Source organism: Nicotiana tabacum, chromosome 3 (assembly GCF_000715075.1).
Source record: "Nicotiana tabacum cultivar K326 chromosome 3, ASM71507v2, whole genome shotgun sequence".
Lineage (NCBI taxonomy): Eukaryota > Viridiplantae > Streptophyta > Magnoliopsida > Solanales > Solanaceae > Nicotiana > Nicotiana tabacum.
The window spans coordinates 81,827,386-81,849,741 of NC_134082.1; the positions used below are offsets into that span (position 1 = coordinate 81,827,386).

The 22,356-nt window shown below is 38.0% G+C and overlaps 1 protein-coding gene across 1 annotated transcript; it reads left to right on the plus strand.

Annotated features, from left to right (window-relative positions):
* The first annotated feature begins 792 nt into the window (after positions 1-792).
* On the plus strand, positions 793-5,682 carry LOC107805190 (B3 domain-containing transcription factor VRN1-like). Its single transcript, XM_016629183.2, has 5 exons — positions 793-1,050; positions 1,647-2,100; positions 2,212-2,390; positions 2,496-2,879; positions 3,012-5,682. Exons 1-5 carry the CDS (start codon positions 931-933, stop codon positions 3,261-3,263), a joined length of 1,389 nt encoding a protein of 462 aa, XP_016484669.1. The 5' UTR covers positions 793-930; the 3' UTR covers positions 3,264-5,682.
* Positions 5,683-22,356: the final 16,674 nt, after the last annotated feature.

Sequence of the window (22,356 nt, forward strand, 5' to 3'; positions counted from 1 at the left end):
ATCGTTTTATAAATACAATGTTTGGATAGATTGTATCGCTTGTTATTGTTAAATAATATTTTACTGTTTGGTTTGACTGTATCGTACTGCACTATAACTGATAAGTTGACTAAAATACCCTCAAATGTTTAAATATTAAATTTATTAAAAATTATGCATAAAAATAATTTTAAAAATAAAACAGAAGAAGGCAAAACACCCTAAGAAAGCAGAACAAAGGAGCGAGACAGAAGAATGCAAAACAAAAGAGCATGGCTAATTCGAATTGAGTTAAAAGCAAATTAGGAGAAAAAATAAAACAGAAGACGACAAAACACCTTTAATGTTGGTGGCAGAAGTTCTGGAAAAAAAAAATAAAGTAGGTTATAGGTTAGAGATTTGGAGTTAAAATAGAAAGAAAAAAAAAGGTAAAGGGTAAAATAGAATTGTGGACTAATAAGTTAGGGCATAATTGAAAAGAAAAATAGGAAACAACCCCACCACATTAAATCGGTTATTTCAATAAAGGGAACTTTTTATTGTTCCGAAATAATAAATTTAATAATACAATACAATCAATTTTTATGAAACAATCAAAACAAATATAATTTTGAGATAACAATACAATACGATACAACGGGAACAACCATCCAAACAAGCTGTTAATGGGATAAATTGGAATGGAGGGACTAGTGCTTTTTTTCATCTATTTTGGTCTCTTGGGTCCAAAATATCATTTTGGTTCCGCTGGCAACGTAGCCTCGTAAGTTACGCTTCACAGTATCAAACACTGTTTTTCTCTTTTAAGTTAGGCGAACCTTTTAGGAAATAGAAAAGCCAAAACACTAGTAATGACTTGGCCTCCTCTATCTCTGGGTTAATCGATCGCATTAATATGCTACGACTCTGCTCCCTCACGTATCGTTCTTGCTCAATTGTCAAAGATCAGTCATGGCAGCTAAGCGCCAGACGCCAAGTGGTGAAGGCTCTTCCATTTGGAATTCTTCTACTAACATTACTCAACCAAAGTTCTTCAAGATTATATTATCCCAACATGAATGCCGCCGTCTGGTCAGTACTTTGTTCCTCCTTTAATTTCTTTTCATTCTGCTGTTTTCAATCTTGATTCATGGACTGATTCAGATTTTCTTGTTACTGGAACTGTACCATCCCTCGTTATTAACAGTGGCTTTAAGTCGAACATTATATGTGTGTGTGTGTGTGTTGGGGAGGCGGGGTGGGGTTTCTAACTCACCTCAAAGAGTAGCTCATGAAGTGAGGATTTTCCAAGATTATGTAAGAAGAAAAAGACCCATTCCCCAATCAATGTGGAACAATCTGTAACATTCCTTGCTCACCTAATACTAATCATTTGGAGCTTGAACATATAACATGGTCCAACATTTGATATACCAAGTATAAAGGATGGGTTTTAATCCGACACCATGATTAAAAGAGAAGGGACCTTTGGCCTAATTTTGCAAAAGATAGCTCATTGAGGTGAAAATTGTGGAGGACCAACAATTTATTCTCACAACATGTGGAACAATCTAACATATGTCGAACCAAATGCTGAGTGCGCAGGCATCTATTGCCAATTATACAGATGTGCCACTGTCTTGATTCCGAGATGTATGAAACTGAGTGCATATTTCCTTTGCGCGCAGAGGATTCCAGAAGACTTTGCCAGTAGATACTGCAAGAACATGCTAAACCCTGTGTATCTTGAGGTTCCCAGTGGAGAAGTATGGGAGGTTGAAGTGGTTCATTCTCGAGGCCAAATTTATCTAGGCATTGGATGGCAAGATTTCAATGACTTCTATTCAATAAGCTGCGGCCACTTTTTGATGTTCGGATACAATGCTCGTTCCCATTTTAATGTCACTATATTTGATTTGAGTGCTTCAGAAGTTGAATATCCAACAAAAGAGATTGAGTCGGATGATTCCATAGATATTTCGGATGTGGTTGAGCATTCTGTTGAAAATCTGAGCCATGGTCCCTTAGGCCAGGAGAGAAAAAGAAAAAGACAAGAAGGGGAAGCAGTGGATGATATTCCAGTTATCGTTCAAACTAAAGTAATCGAGGAAGAAAAGTCTCAAGGGAATGTAGTTTCACTAGGTAAGAATGCATCTTATAATCTGGTTTATTAGCTATGAACAGAATGAAATCAGTCATTGTGTTACATTATAATTTGGTAGTAATACTTCTCTTTTGGATGTCTGTTTCAAGAAAGAAGCGAAGGCTGTAGGGAGCAGGAGCAACAATCCAACATTGCTACCAGTAAGAGCGACGCAGAGAGGGACAAAGAGAGAGCTGAAAACTATCAAAGAGCAAAAGCTTTTAAATCTAAGAACCCATTCATTATATCTTTTATGCATCCATCTTATGTCAGGAGACCACACTGTCTGGTGAGCTTTCAAACTTTGTGGAATGCCCGATACGTGATCTGTTTTTATTCATTCCATACATATGCACAACTTTAAACTCAATTTATAATTGATCTTTTTTGGCAGTCCATACCGTTGAAATTTGCTCGGAAGTATTTCATGCAGAACCGTGGCAAGTTAGTGCTTCGTGTTCCAGGAAGTGGATTTTGGACTGTCAAATGCACTTTACGAACGAAAAATGCTAGAATTAATTGTGGATGGAAGGCATTCGTGCTGGACAATAAGTTAAAATTAGGTGATGTTTGTGTCCTCGAAGTGATTAAAGACACTAAGCTCTTATTGATAGATGTCACCATATTTCCAGGGGTTTCTGATAGTACAAACGAGTCTATCAACCCTGAGCCTTCAGTTCCATGTTCTCCAGCCTATCAAAGAGCAAAAGCTTTTACGTCTGAAAATCCATTCTTCATATATCCTATGCAACCATCATATGTTTCTGGCCCTTCATTGGTAAGATACTTACTCTCTGAAGATCTAGTGAGCTTTCATCCTTTTATGTCCAAAAAACGCTAATCTGTGACAAAGACACTATTAAATGATGAATCTTTTGGTTTAAATGATGAAGTATCATTCATTTTACAGACCATATCACGGGTGATTGCTAGTAAATTTTTCCCCACTAGATATAGCGGTGTGGTGCTTCAAGTTCCAAACAAGAGATCATGGGCTTTGAATTGCACTGTTGGAACAAAAAATGGTAAGTTGAATTCAGGTTGGAAGAAGTTTGTGCAGGACAATAACTTAAAAGTAGGTGATGTTTGTGTCTTCGAACAGGTTAGTAGAACCAGATTTTTATTCAATGTCTACATATTTCCTGCAGTCGAAGGTGTGTGAGATGGTCCCACTTGTTTAAGATTCTGACTTCAATGTATACTTGATCAATTTGCCTTTTGTGTTTCTGCTTTTAGCAAAGGGGAGTATTCCTCCCAACATAAATTAAAGCAATATCTTTCACCCGAAGCATGTAAAACCTTAAGTTTCTTATTTTGTACTCGCTCTGTTCCAGTTTATGTGAACCTATTTCTTTTTTGGTCGGTTCCAAAAAAAATGACCCCTTTCTAAATTTGGTAACAATTTAGCTTAAACTAACAATTCTACCCTTAATGAGAAACTTTTATAACCATACAAATGCTCTGGACCGCTTTTTGACTTGTTTAGGACCATAAATTTCAGAAGTCTTCATTTTTTCTTGAATTCCGTGCCCAGTCAAATAGGTTCACATAAATTGGAATGGAGGGAGTAATGCGTATTAACTTATATATATTTTTTTTCCTGATGACTTCTTGTTTAGAGTTGAGTATATTATGACCAATGTTATAAGGAGGTAGGCAACACGTATCCCCTCCTTCATGTATTTTGTTTTGGATATTCATGTTCGAAGTAGGGCTCAAAACCCTAACCCCCGGGCACCTAGACGTTGATTCCAGAAATTAAAGAGGGGTAGTTGAAGTGAGGCTTGACTCTCAAGTCATTCCCAAGAGGGCTAGTTTCAAGTACCTTGGATCGGTTATTCAGGGGATCGGGGAGATTAACGAGGATGTCACACACCGTATAGGGGTGGGGTGGATGAAGTGGGGGTTAGCGTCGGGAGTCTTGTGCGACAAGAAAGTGCCACCGTTACTAAAAGGTAAGTTTTATAGAGCAGTGGTTAGGCCTGCCATGCTATATGGAACTGAATGTTGGCCGGTAAAGAACTCACACATCTAGAAGATGAAAGTAGCAGAGATGAGGATGTTGAGGTGGATGTGCGGGCATACAAGGATGGATAAGATTAGGAATGAAGATATTCGAGAGAAGGTGGGCGTGCCCCCCATTGAGGACAAGATGCGGGAAGTAAGACTCAGATGGTTCGGGCACATTCAGAGGAGGAGCACTGATGCACCGGTTAGGAGGTGTGAGCGACTGGCTGTAGTGGGCACGCGGAGAGGTAGATGACGACCTAAGAAATATTGGGGAGAGGTGATCAGACAGGACATGGCGCGACTTAGGATTACTGAGGACATGGCCCTTGACAGGGAATTATGGAGGTCGAGTATTAAAGTTGTAGGTTAGGGGAGAGTTGTGAATATTTCTACAGCACAATAGAGTGAGACTAGCCAGTTAGGAGTTAGACTAAGAATGTCATTGGTCGTCTATTGATGCAGGGCTTTACATGCTAGTTTTACTATACCAGCCATCTTTTTCGTATTTCGTATTCTGTATTTCATATCTCTTGTATTGCTGTTATTTTATTATGCATTTTTATGGTACTAATATATCGGCTCCTGTTGCTTTTTGGGCCGAGGGTCTCCTGGAAACAGCCTCTCTACCCTTCGGGGTAGGGGTAAGGTCTGCGTACATATTACCCTCCCCAGACCCCACTTGTGGGATTATACTTGGTCGTTGTTGTTGTTGTTGTAAAGAACCTTTCTAATGGTTGACTTTGACGATTTCAACATTTTGAATTCTAAATAAACATATGTATGGTCGACTTGATCCTGAACTGCATTGATGAAGACAAGCAAACACATTTTGGATGTAATACGAAAGATACCTAGTTGTACATAAAGTTTCTGGTTTGTGAAATCTATTCACGGTCACAACTCATGAGGAGAAAGAAGGAGCCGAGTAGGAACATAAATTTATTGGAATGCCAGTGATGTTCCTTGAGCAGTGCAAATATAGCGCTCACGACTTTTCGTTGTCCCCAACAGACTCAATAAACTCAAATCTCAGAGAACTAAAGATCAAACTCTTTGAAGGAAATAGCAACAGTTCCATAGTTAACTTGTCTCTGCAAGAAAGTGTCCTGATCTGAGATTTTGGACTACTTCCTTTGTAACCCGAGGCTTTGATAAATGGATGTTCCCATCTACAGCATAACACATGGAAGCATCTAACACAATTGGTCCTTTACATGAGATAGTTCTCAAATAAATTATTGGTTTCTTTTGTTCATACACTTTTCCACCCATTCCCCTGGGAGCTTCTGTATGCAGATATACTGAGCAAAGACCTAAATTAGCTCAAAGTCGAATATGATTACAGAATCTAGTTTGATTATCTTGGATAAAACTATCATGAGGATTGCTTTTGTTGGATTATTATTAGCAGTATCGAAGTGTATTCTAAACAATTAGCACAAAGCTCGTCAATCACATGACCCTCTAGAAAACGGTAAGTTGAGTTTTGGTTGGAAGGAGTTTGTGCTAGCTAGGTGATGTTTATGTTGTTGAACGGGTTAGTATATCCAGACTATTGTTCAATTTCATCATATTTTCTGCTGCTGAAAGTATCTCATCTCTCTTGCTTTAGGTTCCCTTCTCTCCCCATTCTGTATCTTTTTTCTCCCTTCTTTATTCCGCTTTCTCTTCTCTTCTTCAACAATGGATGTTGCAACTTTTTTCTTATTTGATGTGTTAATAATTACTGTAGTACAATGTATAATTAAAATATGTGTTTATTAAACAAAATAGAAGTTTCTTTGCTATTGGAGATAATTTTGTCATCAATCCATGCATTACTACTGCTTCACTCTTTTTCTACATTCTTTCCTAATATTATACATAGATTCAAATAGCACCATAGATATAACTTATATATGTATTATTAATGATACAAAAGAAAATTAGTAACCTAATGTTGTTATAATTATGCTGGATTTTATTGGAGATCAGAACGACCCCTTAAATTATTTGCTACGCTTCTATCCTTGTTATGAATCAGTATCACTTTTCCAAATATCAACGATTAAAATGCGTAACTATGATGCAAAAAATTTCTATCAATTTCAACTACTATTTCAAGACATTGTTTTTTCAAAATTGCGTCCAACAATCTCTAATTTTGGTGTCAAATATCGGAGGAAACGTTACCAATTAACATGAGATATTGTGTAAATCCCGCAAGAAAGTTGATAAAAATCCTCCCCCCCCCACCCCCCGCCCACCAAAAAAAAAAAAAAAACTCATCAATGTTATGGTAAAGATCTTTGAACATATCCAACAAATAATACTTTATCAGTTTGTTAGTGTATTGGTAGATAGAATAAAGGCATACTCATTTAAAATCTGATAGATGAATTCTTGGCCACTCCTTTACGTGCAAGCAGCAGATATCATACTGAACCAAGTACGATTTCATTCCAAGGTCTTAAGATTCTCCACGGACCTTATCTGAGAGGAATTGATACCTTTGGAAATGAGACAACGAGTACAACAACGATACTATGGGGTTAAATTCATCCATGATCCTCAAACTTATTTTTTGTAACACTAAAGTTATAAAACAAATTTACATAACTTTCATCATTTGAAAATGACATGCCATCTCCATATCATCATTTGAAAAGTAATTATCACAAAAATCCACCTTTCCATAACCTAAATTTTAAACATAAAAATTAAAAGAAATGAAGAGGAGTAGGGTGTACATGGATCGGGTTAGTTCGGTTTTTATCAAAACCAAACCAAACCAAACCAACTATATCGGTTTGGATTGGTTCGGGTTTTCGGGTTTTTTTGTTACATGAATATTATTTCAATCTTACTTTGTTAAAATTATAGATAAAGCTTTGATAAGTGAATATATGTTTAGTAAATATGAAAAAAGTTGACAAACATATGATCTATTAAAATATTTTAATGGGAGAATTTTTTTAGTAACACATGATAGTTATTTTCTTAGTCGTCTAACAATAATTTTTCGTTAATTTACGCTTTCAAGGTTAATACATGAGAGGATCCCAAATATTTCTACATTTTCTAAAAATATTTTACTATAAAGTCTTAAAAATATAAATAAAATTTATATATTTATATGTCGGTTTGGTTCGTATTTTTTTTACTCAATACCAAACCAAGTCAAACCAAACCTAGTCGGGTTTTTTAATCGATTTGGTTTGGTTTTTCGGTTTGGTGCGATTTTTTGGTTTGGTTTGACCACCCCCTAAAGAGGAGAACGAGTTGCTGCAAATCATATGTGCAAAGTAAAGCTTTTATTTTTTCAACTTCGCGGGAGAATCAAAACTGCTTGGGCCTTCTATTTGCCAGGGTACTATTAAAGTAAAAATTGCACGGGGTGCCCTATTTGGTCGCCTCCATTTAACCTATACTCTTTTTTTTTAAAAAACTTTTAACTTGTACCCACTTTTTAAATAACTTCAGCCCCCTTTCTCCTCCTCCTTCTCCTCTTTCGTTTTCTTCTTTTTTCTTTTGCTGTTGTTAGTGCAGATTATTTCTTCTTCGTTTTGTCTCAATTAATATTCTTTCAACTGACCTAATAATGCAAAAAATATTAACTGTTTGCTATTACAAAGCGTCCCACAATGACCTAATATCTTTTTGAACCTCTGTATTGAAAAAGTTATAGCAAATTATGATAGTCTAGTCATACTTTCCATTTTCAATTACTGATAGTGAGAGAAGAGGGAGCTGGAATTGTTCATATAGTACATGATTGCTGAATCAAAGTAAACTTTTAGGTAATATTTGTAAACAGAAAGTTATTTTAATTGAAACAATTCACTTTCTTGCTTCCCAGAGCCTCTGAAATCTCCTAATATTGTGAAGAAATTCTTTTCTTTGAATGAAAGCCTCTAAATGTGTCTAAATCTTTTAATGTTTTAATGCTACACAAGCTTTCTTTTAATATTTTTTTTGTTCAAACATTTATCATCAGCTGGAAGAATACTTGTAATAGCAAATGATGGTGTGTGGGACGCTTTGTCTGCATTATTAGCCAAGTAAAATATTATTACAAACAAAAACTTCAGCTCTAGAGCTGAAGTTCGACAGTTACAAAACAAAAACTTCAGCTCTAGAGCTGAAGCTTATAAAAAAAAGCCAGTTCCAAACAAAAACTTCAGTTCTAGAGCTGAAGTTTGACAGTTACAAAACAAAAACTTCAGCTCTAGAGTTGAAGTTTGCCAGTTACAAACAAAAACTTCAGCTCTAGAGCTGAAGTTCGACAGTTACAAAACAAAAACTTCAGCTCTAGAGCTGAAGCTTACAAACAAAAACTTCAGCTCTAGAGCTGAAGTTCGACAGTTACAAAACAAAAACTTCAGCTCTAGAGCTGAAGCTGACAAACAAAAACTTCAGCTCTAGAGTTGAAGTTCGCCAGTTACAAACAAAAACTTCAGCTCTAGAGCCGAAGTTCGACAGTTACAAAACAAAAACTTCAACTCTAGAGCTGAACTTCCGGCCCGGCTACTAGAATGCTGAAGTTTTGCGTGATTGTCTTTGCTACTTCATCCCCGTATGCTGAAATTACGCGAAAAAGTGGGTACGCTTGCAATTATATTTCCAAAGCGGGAAGAAGTTAAAACGTGACACAAAAAGCGGGTATAGATGCAAATGCCCCAGCCGTAAAAATAGCATGGGCTAACCAGTTTTCGGATTGGTCATTCAAACATAGCCAGCATTTGCAAAGTCATTGAAAAATAGCCACTATTTTGCTGCAACACGGAAAGTTCCAGCATAATATACTGGAGATCAGTGTACCTGTATATGAGCTTCTAGTATATTATGCTTGAACTCCAACACGCGAAAAGTTCCAGTATATTATGCTGGACCGGTATATTATAATGGAGTATTTTTTCGAATTTTGAACAGTATTTTCGTTCAGATTTATCGTTACATGAAAAGTGGCTAAATTTCAATTACTTTTGAAATTGTGGCTATTTTTAAGTGACCAATTATAAATTTGGCTATTTTTGAATTTCTACAACGAAAATCTGACGCCATTGGGAAACTCTTAATGGAAAATCTTTAAGATCAAACATGTAACCTCGAACTCCTGTTTGGTCATAAAATTAAGAGTTTTTTTCTTTTCAAATTTTATTTTCATATATCTGTTTGTTTATAAATTTTAACTATTTGTTTGGAAAATAATCCCAAAACAGATCTAAGATAGTTTTTGATGTTTTATATTCACAAAACTTCAAATTCTTTTTAAGTAAAATGCATGTCCAAACATGTTTACCCTTAAAATGGAGAAAAATTTAATTTATATGCGGTTTTAAAGATATGCAGATTGATTCAACACAAATGATCAAGAATATTAGATAAATCTATTAAAGGTACTATCGATAACCAAACCAGTTATGACGAGTCAGGACTCGGATTTTAAGCTTAACAATAGTTCTGCCCTCGACGAGTCAGCAACTCTGGTATTACCCCATCGACCATCATTCGGAATATCAGCATCATTATCAATTGTAACTGGTGCATCGGGGGCATGAGTAGATGAGGGCTCTAAACCCTGACTATCATCGTCTGAACCCTCAGAAGTTCTTGTTGAGGTGGAAGTCTCATATCGGAGCTGAAACCTCCCCTGAGGCTGCCTTGGCTGTGACTATGCATTAGGCTGCTCTTGCATAGAGTTTCCCTCTGATGCTTCTCTAGACGGGACATACGAACTAGACTCAGAAAGCTCCGGAGCTCTCCCGGCTGTCACTTTTTTGACTATAACTCTCTGCACGGAGAGTGGTATGGTACTCTTGCCTCGGCCTTGGGAGGGTTCACCCCTCCCCTTGGATGTATCACTTCGTCCACGAGATCTAACCATTGTCTGCAATACATAGCAATAGGAATCAGTTATAGTTCAAATGTACAATAGCAGAAAGTTGCAGACAAAACAGTATGCAGGGTAGGGAAGTGTGGTCCGTACATTTTTTAGTGCGGCCGCAGATGGGTTCGTGCAGACTACAGAATTTGGAAGTACGGCCGCAAGGGTGATTATGCAATCCGCACAATTATTAGTGCGACCGCACAATTGAAATGCGGTCCGCACAATTTTGAGTGCGTCCGCACATTGGGACCTCAAAAATGACAACTCTCTAAAGACAGAGAATTGCTCGATCTGCGGCTGCACACACATTTTTACGGTCGTGGCTATACCAATGCCCTAGCCTACTGATCTACATACCGCACAATTCCTTGTGCGGACAAACAATTCAAAAACAAACAGCAGTAAACTTAGGGTTTCTAATTCATGCACAGTTTAGACATAGTATTAGCAATTTAGATACTATAAACAGAATACCCATCCACCATATAGCAAATAGGAAGTTAACCAACACCAATTAAAGCCCACAAGATTATGAATTTGACATTAGGTCTAAAAGTAACTAAACTAATTATGAACAAATGTAAGAAATTTGAAATTGTTTGAAGATGAATTGGACATACCAGTAATTTAGTGATGCTAAGGAAGAATCAAAGATGATGAATTGAGTGTTAGATGCTTAAATCAGTTGAGTGCAATGTGTTTCCCTTTCTTTTAACTTTTCAGAGTTCGTAAAATTTCAGCAGTAGTGAGAAAGCTACTATTTATACTTATCGTGATTTGCCAAAGGTTCAAGAGGCGAGTGCGGTCGCATAATTCTTTCTGCGGTCCGCACTCTGTTACCTGATATGTATTTTTGTTTACCGTGAAAATTGTAACAACAATTAAATTTGTAAATGTGATTCTAAAAATACGTGATCTATTTTTATGCTAGTTGTTAGAGCAGATGGTGCTAGGAATATGAAGTTTAGCGATAAAATGCAAGCTAGAACAGGGCAATGATCCAACTGAGGAGCCTGCTACCCTGGCTTCGGAATGGTCGATGGAGGACCTCGAGATCATTATCCGGGCTCGATCTCGAGCTATCGGGGGTAGTCGGGAATGAGATAACAGCTAAGATATGATTAAAAAAGGCTCTTTATGGCCAATACCAAGCAATAAATGAAGAACACATATGAAAACTATAGACGCCAAGAGTGGTCTCGAGCCAATAAGAACGAGGAAGTTAGAGAGAAAAGAGAGAGAGAGATATATTATTGATCTTGTGGAGAAATATTTGGAGCAACATCAGCTCCTTACAAAGTAGTGTGGGTTCCCTTTATATAGGAGGGGAACCCGGTTATAGTACAACATGTATTAATTGTAAAGTATGAAAATCTGCGGTCCGCACTTTGGGCTTTTGTGCCTGATTTTGTCCTTGAGCTTAGATCACTCCTTCTTTAGTTGGATTTAATCTTAGTGGCTCATTTTCCAATACTCGTGTAATTAAGCACATTTCATCAGTTTTCAGGAATACGATTAAACATTTTTGGACCAAAACGAATCCCTACTTATCACTTGGTCAGGACCCTCGATCTGGACGATGACCCCTTCTCAAATAGAGGATACTCCCAAAAATACTTTAGTAAAAAAAACTTTTCTGTGTGACCTCACTAGGGTCTAAATCAACTTCTAAAATTTCTTGACATGGTATTATTAAATGCAAAGCATGGCATAAGCATGAAATAAACATTCAAAAGTATTTCTAAAGATTCTTGATTTTTCATGAATTTTTAACGTGAAAACGACATATGAGAATAACACAAAAATTCTGAAAATTTATGTACATATATCAGAATAAATCATCTAAATTTTAGTTGGAACAATTCTAAAATGATAGGTAATCACTCGCTCCAATTAAGTACATATTAACCCTTTCAAGCAATTCATCAAACACCGTGTATGCGTGCTTTTGTGAGTTATATCACTTTAGTAAAGGGTTATATCAACTTACCTCAAAACAATTTGAGCTAATACGTAAGCCCCTGTCCAATTTATACCCGTTAAAACATGAAACTTACTGTTGATACAGAGAAAGAAGGGAATTAACTATTCAATTCTTACCTACTACTACTGTAGAATAATTGAGAATAAGAAATTTAATGTACCTAAATTCAAGAACTAGTGATTTATAAAGAAACCCAGAACTTTCTGTTGCGTGCGTGAATAAGCAGCAAGGCTGCTTCTGTTTTGTGGTTCTCTCTTTCGTGAGTGAACCGAATGCTTGTTCTGTTTTTCGTATAAGGCTTTTTAATCCTTTTGCCTTCCAACTACCCTTTATGGGCTTTAGGCTCCCCCACCCTCCCAACCCCCTCTACCCTCCCCCCTTTTTTGTTTTTTGTTTTTATTTTGATTTAACTAATAATTAATGATACTTATTTTTAATAATTAATAATATTAAAATTATTAATATTTTCTTAATTGTATATCTATTATTTATAAACAGAGAAGTAACTAAATCAATTACAAGGGTTTAAATCTATAATAGAAGTATAATTTTTATACACTCAAGGCAAAATTAAAAAAAGTTAAATTATATATTAAGCATATCTTGAAATTTTTATAGATTTGAGAAATGTTACAATACCCAATATCAATGTGACCACCAAGGAAAATCACCGGGGGCATACTTACCGTGAACATGATTCGTAATACATGCATGTTTCGTAAAGGATCAATCTCTCGTGGGGTTCTACATGCTAAATAAGATAATGTCGTTCAACCACTCTTTGAGGCTTGTTATCGTACTTGGCCTCGGGAGGTCTCGGTAACACCATATAACCTGTCATTTCGTACCAGACCGCGGATGGGCTCTGTAAATTTTTGTGTTATATCATTCCGCACCCGGCCACACATGAACTCGGTAATACATGGTATCACGTCATTCTGCACCACGCCACACCTGAGCTCAGTAATGTATCATGTTACGTTATTTCGTACCCGATGTTATACCCCATTTTAAAATAGTTAAAGTAGAGTACAACATATGGGCAATTTTGAATTTATTTAAAGTTAAAGAGTCTTTGTTAACATAGGACTAATGATAATTTTATCATATTTGGGGGCTTCACTTAGTTATTAAAGGGGCATTTGCATCTATACTCGCTTTTTGTATCACGTTTTAACTTGTGCCTGTTTTGCAAAAACAATTGCAAGCGTACCCGCTTTTTCGCATAACTTCAGCATACGGGGCTGAAGTGACAAAGACAATCACGCAAAACTTCAGCATTCTATTAGCCGGGCCTGAAGTTCAGCTTTAGAGCTGAGGTTTTTGTTTTTTAACTGGCGAAGTTTTTGTTTTTGTAACTGGCGAACTTCAGCTCTAGAGCTGAGGTTTTTGTTTTGTAACTGGCGAACTTCAGCTCTAGAGCTGAAGCACCACAATTAGCAGTGATTTTTTAAGAAAAATAGTGTACATCTTCTCAGCTCAAACACAAATAATCATACAAAAACTCCAAAATTTTACAGCTCATCCTACTGGTGACTTAAACTTTTTCATAAAACTAATTTGCTATAAATTTGGAACAGAAGTACAACTGCCAAACTGTTCAATTAAAAAAAATTGACCTTATAACTAAAACAACGTTGATTCTGGAGATAAATACCAGTTTGTTTTGTAACTTGAAGAAGAAAACGAAGGAGGAGAAGGAGGAGGAAAAAGGGGGTTGAAGTTATTTAAAAAATGGGTACAAGTTAAAAAAAATTTAAAAAATGGATATAGATTAAATGGGGACGGCCAAATAAGGCGCCCCGTGCAAGTTTTACGTTATTAAAGTACTTATTTCAGCATATAGAATGTGAGCACCTAACTTAAAGGGCTTTTAAAATCAGTAACTTTTCACTCATTTGACATAACCACTTGATAATAAGTCCAGTTAAATGTTCAAATCCTGTTCAAGGCCGTACTTGGTCGCTTCTATACAAACTTTTTTTTAAGTTAGTCAAGTCTTTTAAATTGATGAAAACGAGTATATGTGAGTTATTATTCTTTCGAAAAAAAACTAAGTGTTTTAACAAGTATGAGTTCAAAAGTTATCTTTACAAAAAGTACTTTTAAAATCGTTCTTTTGAACTTGTATGCTGTCGATACAGGGGGCCCGATATCAAGGCTTTTATGGCATGTCAAGCCCAATCTCGAGGGGCTCGGAGTAAAAACTGAAGTTCCACCCCAAAATGCATATCTCGAGAAAGCATGTCGAAGGCTCATCGCGGCCTACCTCGAGGCAGTATAAAATCGATGACCGTCATGGAAAGGCGGGAAAACTCCCAAGGACGCGTGGTTAGAGCTGATAAGGTCTGCAAAGATAGTACAAGCCCGTACAAGTCTGTTACATAGCAATACCAATAGCATTTCTCTATCATGATTAGACTTGTACTATGTTGGGATTCACCCCTCTTATATAAAGGGGACCCAAATATTCTTGTAGGGGAAAATAATATTTTTAATACAATGGAACATTCTCTGCTTTTCTTGTCTAAACGTATTTCAGCTTTATTATTTTTCATTCATTATTCTTTATTTATTGTTCTTCATTTATTGCTATTATCGGACCCGAGGTCCCTGATTCCATTGAGTTCGAGACCACAGTCCTTCATCAACATCGGTTTGCATATCTTATTCTCTTTACTTACACTTAGCATCTATTGCCTAATAACTAGCATTAAAATAAATCACATATTTTTAGAACCACAAAATCAAATATAATTGCTAAAACCATTTTCAAGGTAAACAGTTTGGCGCCCACCGTGGTCTAAGATAATAGTGATTATTTTAGTGCTAGTTCTCTGATAACACACGTTATTCTTCACACTTTTTCTTGTCAAAGATTTTTTTGATTTCATGTCAAAATATGTCTAGCACACAAAATGCACCTGTTTATGACAGTGAGGGACTTGGAGAAAACAACGGCATAGGTCTAGGCATACCACTTGTAAACCCTGAGGGAGTGCCAAACATGGAGCCAGTTGATATCAGCTCCCACAACGCTCAAAACACGTAAGCTAGCACAGACCCCGTAAGGAATGGACGTAAGGTAGCCCAGGCTGGAGGCCAAGAAGCACAAGGACTGGAAGAAGGAGGAGTCCGCCTCCAAGTGATTCGAGATGTTGCAAGCTCAGCAAGTCACCATCGCTCAACTTCAAAGTCAGAACAGGGCTCCTAACATCGCCGAACCAGTAAACACGTAGCATGAGCCAGTGCTAGAAAGACTCGATGATAGCGGCTCGGAGACTGACTCCACTATCATGAAAATTCTTGAGGAACTAACTAGGAGGATCGAGTCAGGAGAAAAGAAGATAGAAGACAATGATAAAAAGGTGGAAACTTACAACTCCCGGGTGGACCAAATACCTAAAGTACCTCCAGTTTTGAAAGGCCTAAACGCCAAAAAATTCATAAAAAAACCTTTCCCCTCGAGTGCGGCTCCAATGCCCATTCCCAAGAAGTTTTGCATACCCGATATACCGAAGTACAATGGAATAACTGACCCTAATGAACACATTACTTCTTACACTTGGGGAATTAAAGGAAATGACTTGAATGATGCCGAAATCGAGTCAGTATTTTTAAAAAAGTTTGGAGAAACTCTATCAAAGGGAGGTATGATCTGGTATTATAACTTAGCTCCTGACTCCATTGATTCATTTGCAATGTTGGCCGGCGCCTTCGTGAAGGCACATGCCAGAGCCATAAAAGTGGCCCTCAAGAAACTCAGATGTATTCAAGATAAAATAAATGGACGACGAGATGCTGAGGGAGTTCGTGTCATGATTTTAGATGGAGAGAATGGAACTACACCCGGTCTCCGATGACTGGGTTGTTCAGGCCTTTATGCAAGGTTTGAATGAAAGAAGCTCGATAGCATCTCGACAGCTAAAGCAGAACTTGATCGAATACCCAGCCGTGACATGGTCAGATGTGCACAATCAGTATTAGTTAAAAATTAGGGTCGAGGACAACTAGTTAGGATCTCCCTCGGGCTTTGTTCACCCGAATAGATTCGTAGTCAAATCCCCGAGGGACACAGACTGGGGATCAAGATTTAACAAAGAACGGTATCAACTATACGATCGAAGGAACAACAGCCCGATCCACAACACTTCTCGGAGCAATCGAAGAAGTGATCAAGGTCCAAGATCTCGGGGGCTCATGAGCAAGACTGGGTTCGATAAGTACGTCTACCACTCCGAAGTCCCCCCGATTATCAGAGTACAATTTCAGCATAGATACATCAGGGATCGTCTCGGCTATTAAGAGAATCAAAGATACTAAGTGGCCCAAGGCAATACAGACCGATCACTCCCAAAGGAACCCAAACTTGACATGCAAGTATCATGGCACGCATGGTCACAGAACGAAGGACTGGAGACAGCTGAGGGAGGAAGTGGCTAGGTTATTCAATGAGGGCCACCTTCGAGAATTCCTAAGTGATCGGGCTAAGAATCACTTCAAGCAGAGGGATGCAGGTAGGAAGAGTGAACCAGAAGAGCCCCAACATGTCATTCACATGATCATCGATGGAGTCAACATCCCGCAGGGACCTGTATTCAAACCAAACAAAGTATCTATCACCAGGGAAAAGCGGACTCGGGACTACTTGCCCGAGGACACTCTCATATTCAACAAAGAAGATATCGAGGCTCTATCTCAACCTCACAACGATGCTCTGGTAATTTCTATCCTTTTAAATAAAGTTCAAGTTAAACGTGTTCTCGTGGATCCAGGTAGTTTGGCGAATATTATCAGGTCCAGGGTCGTGGAGCAGCTCGATCAAACCATACCGATATCTCTGTTCTTTAATGGCTTTAACATGGCAAGCGAGACAACAAAGGGAGAAATCATCCTCCCAGTCAACGTGGTCGTAACCATACAAAACACCAAATTTAATGTCATTGAAGGTGACATGAGATACAATGCTTTGCTTGGAAGGCCGTGTATCTATAGCATGAGGGTGGTACCATCGACCTCCACCAAATAATGAAGTTCCCAACAAAGGATGGCATGAAAATAGTATATAGAGAGAAGCATGTAGCCAAGGAAATGTTCGCAGTGCACGACTCAGCACCGATGTCGACTCCATCCACATCAGAGAAATCGAAGGACGAACAATCGGCCAAATAGCAATCACAGCTCATGCCCTCGATCGAGCCCGAGGGACAAATGTCCGATGAACAGGTGGTTGGGGACGAAGAAGAAGATTTTCTCATTTCCCGAACCTTCATTGCCTCCGAAGAATCAAATGCGACAAAATCGATGATCGAAGACCTCGAACGGGTCATATTAATCAAGCATCTTCCAAAACAAAAGGTATACTTGGTGATGGGGCTAACCTCCGAACTCAGGAAAAACTCATTAAATTTCTCATCGATAATGTTGATTGCTTTGTTTGGTCCCATTTAGATATGACAGAGATCTCACCGAAGATAACTACCCATCGACTAAGTGTCGATCCCAGATTCAAACCAGTGAAGCAAAAGAGGAGACCTCAGTCCGAGGTAAAACATGGATTCATCAAGGAAGAGGTAACCAAGCTCATAAAAATAGGATCCATAAGGAAAGTGAAATATCCTAAATGGCTGGCTAACGTAGTGGTAGTCTCTAAAAAGGGGAATCAACTTAGAATGTATGTAGATTACAAAGATTTGAACAAAGTGTGCCCTAAAGATTGTTTCCTGTTGCCCAACATTGATCGTTGATCGATGCTACAGCCAGCCACGAGATCCTCACCTTTCTTGACGCCTACTCCGGGTACAACCAAATTTAGATAAACCTAGAGGACCAGGAGAAAACTTCATTCATCACCAAGTATGGAACATATTGTTATATGTAATGCACTTCGGGCTAAAAAATGTAGGAGCCACGTATCAATGCTTAGTTAATAAGATGTTCGAACATCAAATAGGCAAATCCATGGAGGTGTATATTGATGATATGCTAGTTAAGTCCCTGTGCGCAGAGGACCATTTGACCCATTTGCAGGTAACATTCGATATCATTAGAAGCTACAACATGAAGCTCAACCCCGAGAAATGTGCCTTTGGAGTAAGATCGGGCAAATTTTTAGTCTTCATTGTGTCGAATAGGAGGATCGAGATCAACCCCGACAAAATCAAGGCCATTGAAGAAATCACAATGGTGAACAATGTGAAGGTTGTACTGCGGTTGACCGGGCAGGTAATGGCCTTAGGCCGATTTATCTCGAGATCGTCAGATAAGAGTCATCATTTCTTCTCCTTACTCAAGAAGAAAACAGCTTTGAGTGGACTCCGGAATGCCAACATGTTTTAGAGGAATTAAATCGGTATCTCTCGAGTCCGCCTTTGCTCCATACCCAGAATGAAGATGAAACATTATATTTGGCCGTATCCGAAGTAGCAGTAAGTGGTGTATTGGTTCGGGAACAAAAAGGTATACAATTCTCTATTTATTACGTAAGTCGGACTCTAGGAGATGCTGAAACTAGGTATCCACACTTTTAGAAAAAGGTCTTTTGCATTAATAAGTGCATCTCGGAATTTAAAACCTTATTTTAAATACCATCGTACATGTGTTTTAACAACATACCCTTTTCGAAATATCTATATGCTACTTAAGGAGAACTTAACAAGCATTCAAGGCTTCCTCTCAATCAGCTTTGAATACTGGGGGCATCCCCCTCTGAGGTTATCTTTTCGAAAACAATTGAGTTACGCCTAAAGGGACCTCGATAGGAAAATATTGTATTAGGCCAAACGGTCAAATAAACCGTGTCCATGTAGAAAAATTGAGCCTCCTAAAGCAATAACATGTGCACATATATCAAGTAATCAAAGAAGCCTCTCTGCTTGTCAAAACGCCGTGTGCCCCATAGAAGTTTACTACTGTCACACAAAATGGCTCAAGGGCCAAAAAATCCTCGAACACTCGGGGAATGTCATCGACAGTCAGCTCATCGAAGCCATCAAAAACTCAAATTCATAAGATATCAATAAGGCAATTTCGAGCTTATAAGACCTTAGTGAGGCAGCATCGAATCTATAAGACCTCAATGAGGCAATACCGAGCTTATAAGACCTCAACGAGGTGTACTCAAATTTATAAGACCTTAAAAGGCATAACCCCGATATTAAGGCCAAGGCTATATATTCGAACTTGTAAGACCCCTAAAAAGTCATACCCTCGATATAGATGCCAAGGTCACCGCACCCGGAACTAAAGACTACAGCCAAACATAAAGACTACGGTCAAACTAAAAGGCTACGGCCGAATTTACGTGGCTCGGAGACGTCCGACTACCGCCATAAAACTAAAGGCCTTTAAATACTTCGAAAAGAACTGGTTAATCAAGCTACCCTCGGCATAAGCAAAGGAGCTTTGATAATACGAGCTCTGAACAATAAAAAAGCTTCGAAAACAATCAGCCTTCGATCAAAAAATTTCAAAAACTTAGCATTCGAGCGAACCTCCCAATGTACTCAGCTATCGTCAAATATCGACTCATAATCGAGGTTCTTGTTTGAGCCGTCGAAGAGTCGGATGAACATAAAACATGCCAAGGCATAATTAAAACTTCAAAAGACTTTAGCCACAATGAGGGAAAACTATAGCCATATAAGAGATCGCATCGACCCAATTTAAAAAGAGCCTAAGGGCCAGCCTAAAGAGCCTAAAGGCCAATGTGTTAAAAACTTGAGGGACGATAGCCCCGGGTCGAAATTGGACTCGAGGATCGAACCCCAAACGATCAACTGTTATCGATCATTTATCGAGCATTGAAAACCTAAGGGGTTTGTATTCTAAGTCCAACACATCAGACTAATTATCGACAAGAAACAAAAATTAAACCACAAAGGCAAAGACAAAGGCAAGATGGAAATTTATACAAAGATAAAACAAAAGAATCCTTTCCTATAATGGAGGTCACAAAATATATTTACAAATCTCCCACGTGGAGCCGAGAAAAAAAGAATAAAGCCTAATCCTCGGCTGGAGTACTTGGTCAGATGAAGTTCCCTCAAGAGCTACGCCCTCGACAGCTTGACCCTCGATACCCTGGTCATCAACGACTTCTTCCCCCTTAGGAACTTCTGTGAGCACGTGGTTTTTGCCTCGCATGATTCGCTTCTACAAAATTCCCAAAATTAGGATTTTTCTTTTAATTATTTGATTTTAAGAATTAATTGCATGATTTTGTGTTTATTTGCATTTTTGTGTGTATATTTAATTTATATAATTCATGAAAATACAAAAATAGTGCATTTGCATTTAGGACCCAATTTTATATTTTTTTAGGATAATTAGTTATTTAATATTACAAAAAAATGAAGAAAAATCACAAAAAAAATAATTCACTTTGCATTTTTAATTTTTACCTTTCGAATTTGTCATAGTTTTCTTTTAAATTAGGACTTAATTAATTTTTGTGGAAACAATTAGTTTAGTTTTGGAATTAAATCAGGTTTTTCTTTTTTATTTTAATTTGTAAAGAAAAAAAAGAAAAAAAAGAAAGTGAAAAGAAACAAAAGGTCTTAATAAGAGACCCAATTTTTGGGCCAAATCCACCCCAAGTGCCTGTCCAAATCACCCCTTACCCGGCCCAAAACCACCCTGACCCTGTCCAGCCCCATCCCAACCCAAATGACCCCGTTTAGGATAGCCATAGATCTGGGCCGTCGAGGTTTCCCAATCTAACGGTGGGGAAGTGGGGAGGGATTAGTATATTATTGTCCAAACGCCTTCACCCCCCTTCATCTCATCTCTCTCACCCTATCTTCAGAGAACCGAACACAAATCCTAGAGCCGCCCCTTTTCCCCACCGTGTCTGCCTGGCGGCGCCACCCCGAACCGCCCCCAAACTAACACCCTGAACCCCCATGACCCCCTCTTTCTAAATCCCTAACCCATATCACTCGAATGCCTCCCGAATCCGTCGAATCTTGAATCTAAGGATAGAGCTCGAAGCCCCAAGAAGTCAAAACGGTTCAATCTTTGATTCCGTGGCTTGCATGGCCACTTGCCCCTATTTTCTGAAGGTTGAAGGTTGATTAAACACGAAAGTGATGTTGTTCACTTTTTTTTTTTACGAATAACAACTGGGTAACAACACTTTTCAATTAAATCGGTGTTTCAATTAGGTTTCAAGCTTTGATTCGGTAAGTTCCTCCTCCCCTTGTATTTTTCTTTTACTGTTTCATTTTCCTCCTTCGCTCCTTTTCTTTGGTCTGGTCGAAATTCGTTTAGACCTTATGAGTTCAAACTGGTTCCATCTCTTGTTCTGTTTTCCTCTTTGTCGAGCTCGATTATCTTATTTCTTTAGTCCACCTTGTTTTGTTTGTATAAGTCTTTGTATTAATAACATAATTATGGTTTCATCATCAGTTTAATCACCTGTTAATAAAATCAGGCCCATGATTTAGTTAAATGTTGTTATGAAATTATACTGGTTAGTTCATTCAGTTTGCTTTTGGTTTTAGCTGCTTTTAAACAAATGGTTCCAGGCTTCTTCGTTTAGGGGAAGTTTGGGTCAGTTTCTCAAAATTGGAATCATTGTTGGATTTTAATTGGACTTTGAGGAATCAGAAGCCCAAGAAGGAACTGAACCTGAGTTATTAACCCGTATCAAATCAGGCCTTTGGGTCAGCTTGGCCTATAAGTTGCTGAGTATAAATAACATGGGTATGAGGGGTAGTTTTGGGTATTTGCTTAGGGAATCTTTATATAACTGACTAGGAAGCTTCTTAGAAGCTGACTTTGGGATTGTTTTGAAACTCTGAAAACTAAATAGGGATATCTAAGCAAAAATGAAAACATGAAAAAGACTAAAATGAAAATCTGATTTCCCTATTGATGCCCTATTTCCTTGCCTATAAAGGCACCTCTTCCTTGATTTTCAAGTCAGACTTCAAGGGACAAAATCCAGAGAAAACACAAACGGGTGAAAACTTTCAATAAGATCACTGTTTCATTGAACTTCATCTGTGATTTTAAGATTTTTAATTTCTGAAACTAATTCTGATGGAATGGGGTTGAAGATGGTTTAATTTGGTTGATGAAAGTTGATTTCGAGCTAAATTTGTGCTTGGGGTACTATTTTAATTTGAGTTTGAGGTTTGGAAATTGGGGTTCGAATCTACTTGGAATTGGTTTGAAGTTGGGGTTGGTTTCAGCGGTGTAAACACTGTTATACTGATGCTGATACTACTCTACTGCTGCTGATCCTTCACTTTTCCTATTTTCTTTGTCTTCCAGGTACATGCCCTTGAAACTTGTGTAATGTGGTGTTCAAGTTGAAGAATGAAATGGAAATGGAGTTTCGAAGCATCACATTAAGTTACTTGTTCGTAGCTTAGCTTTTCTTGTCTA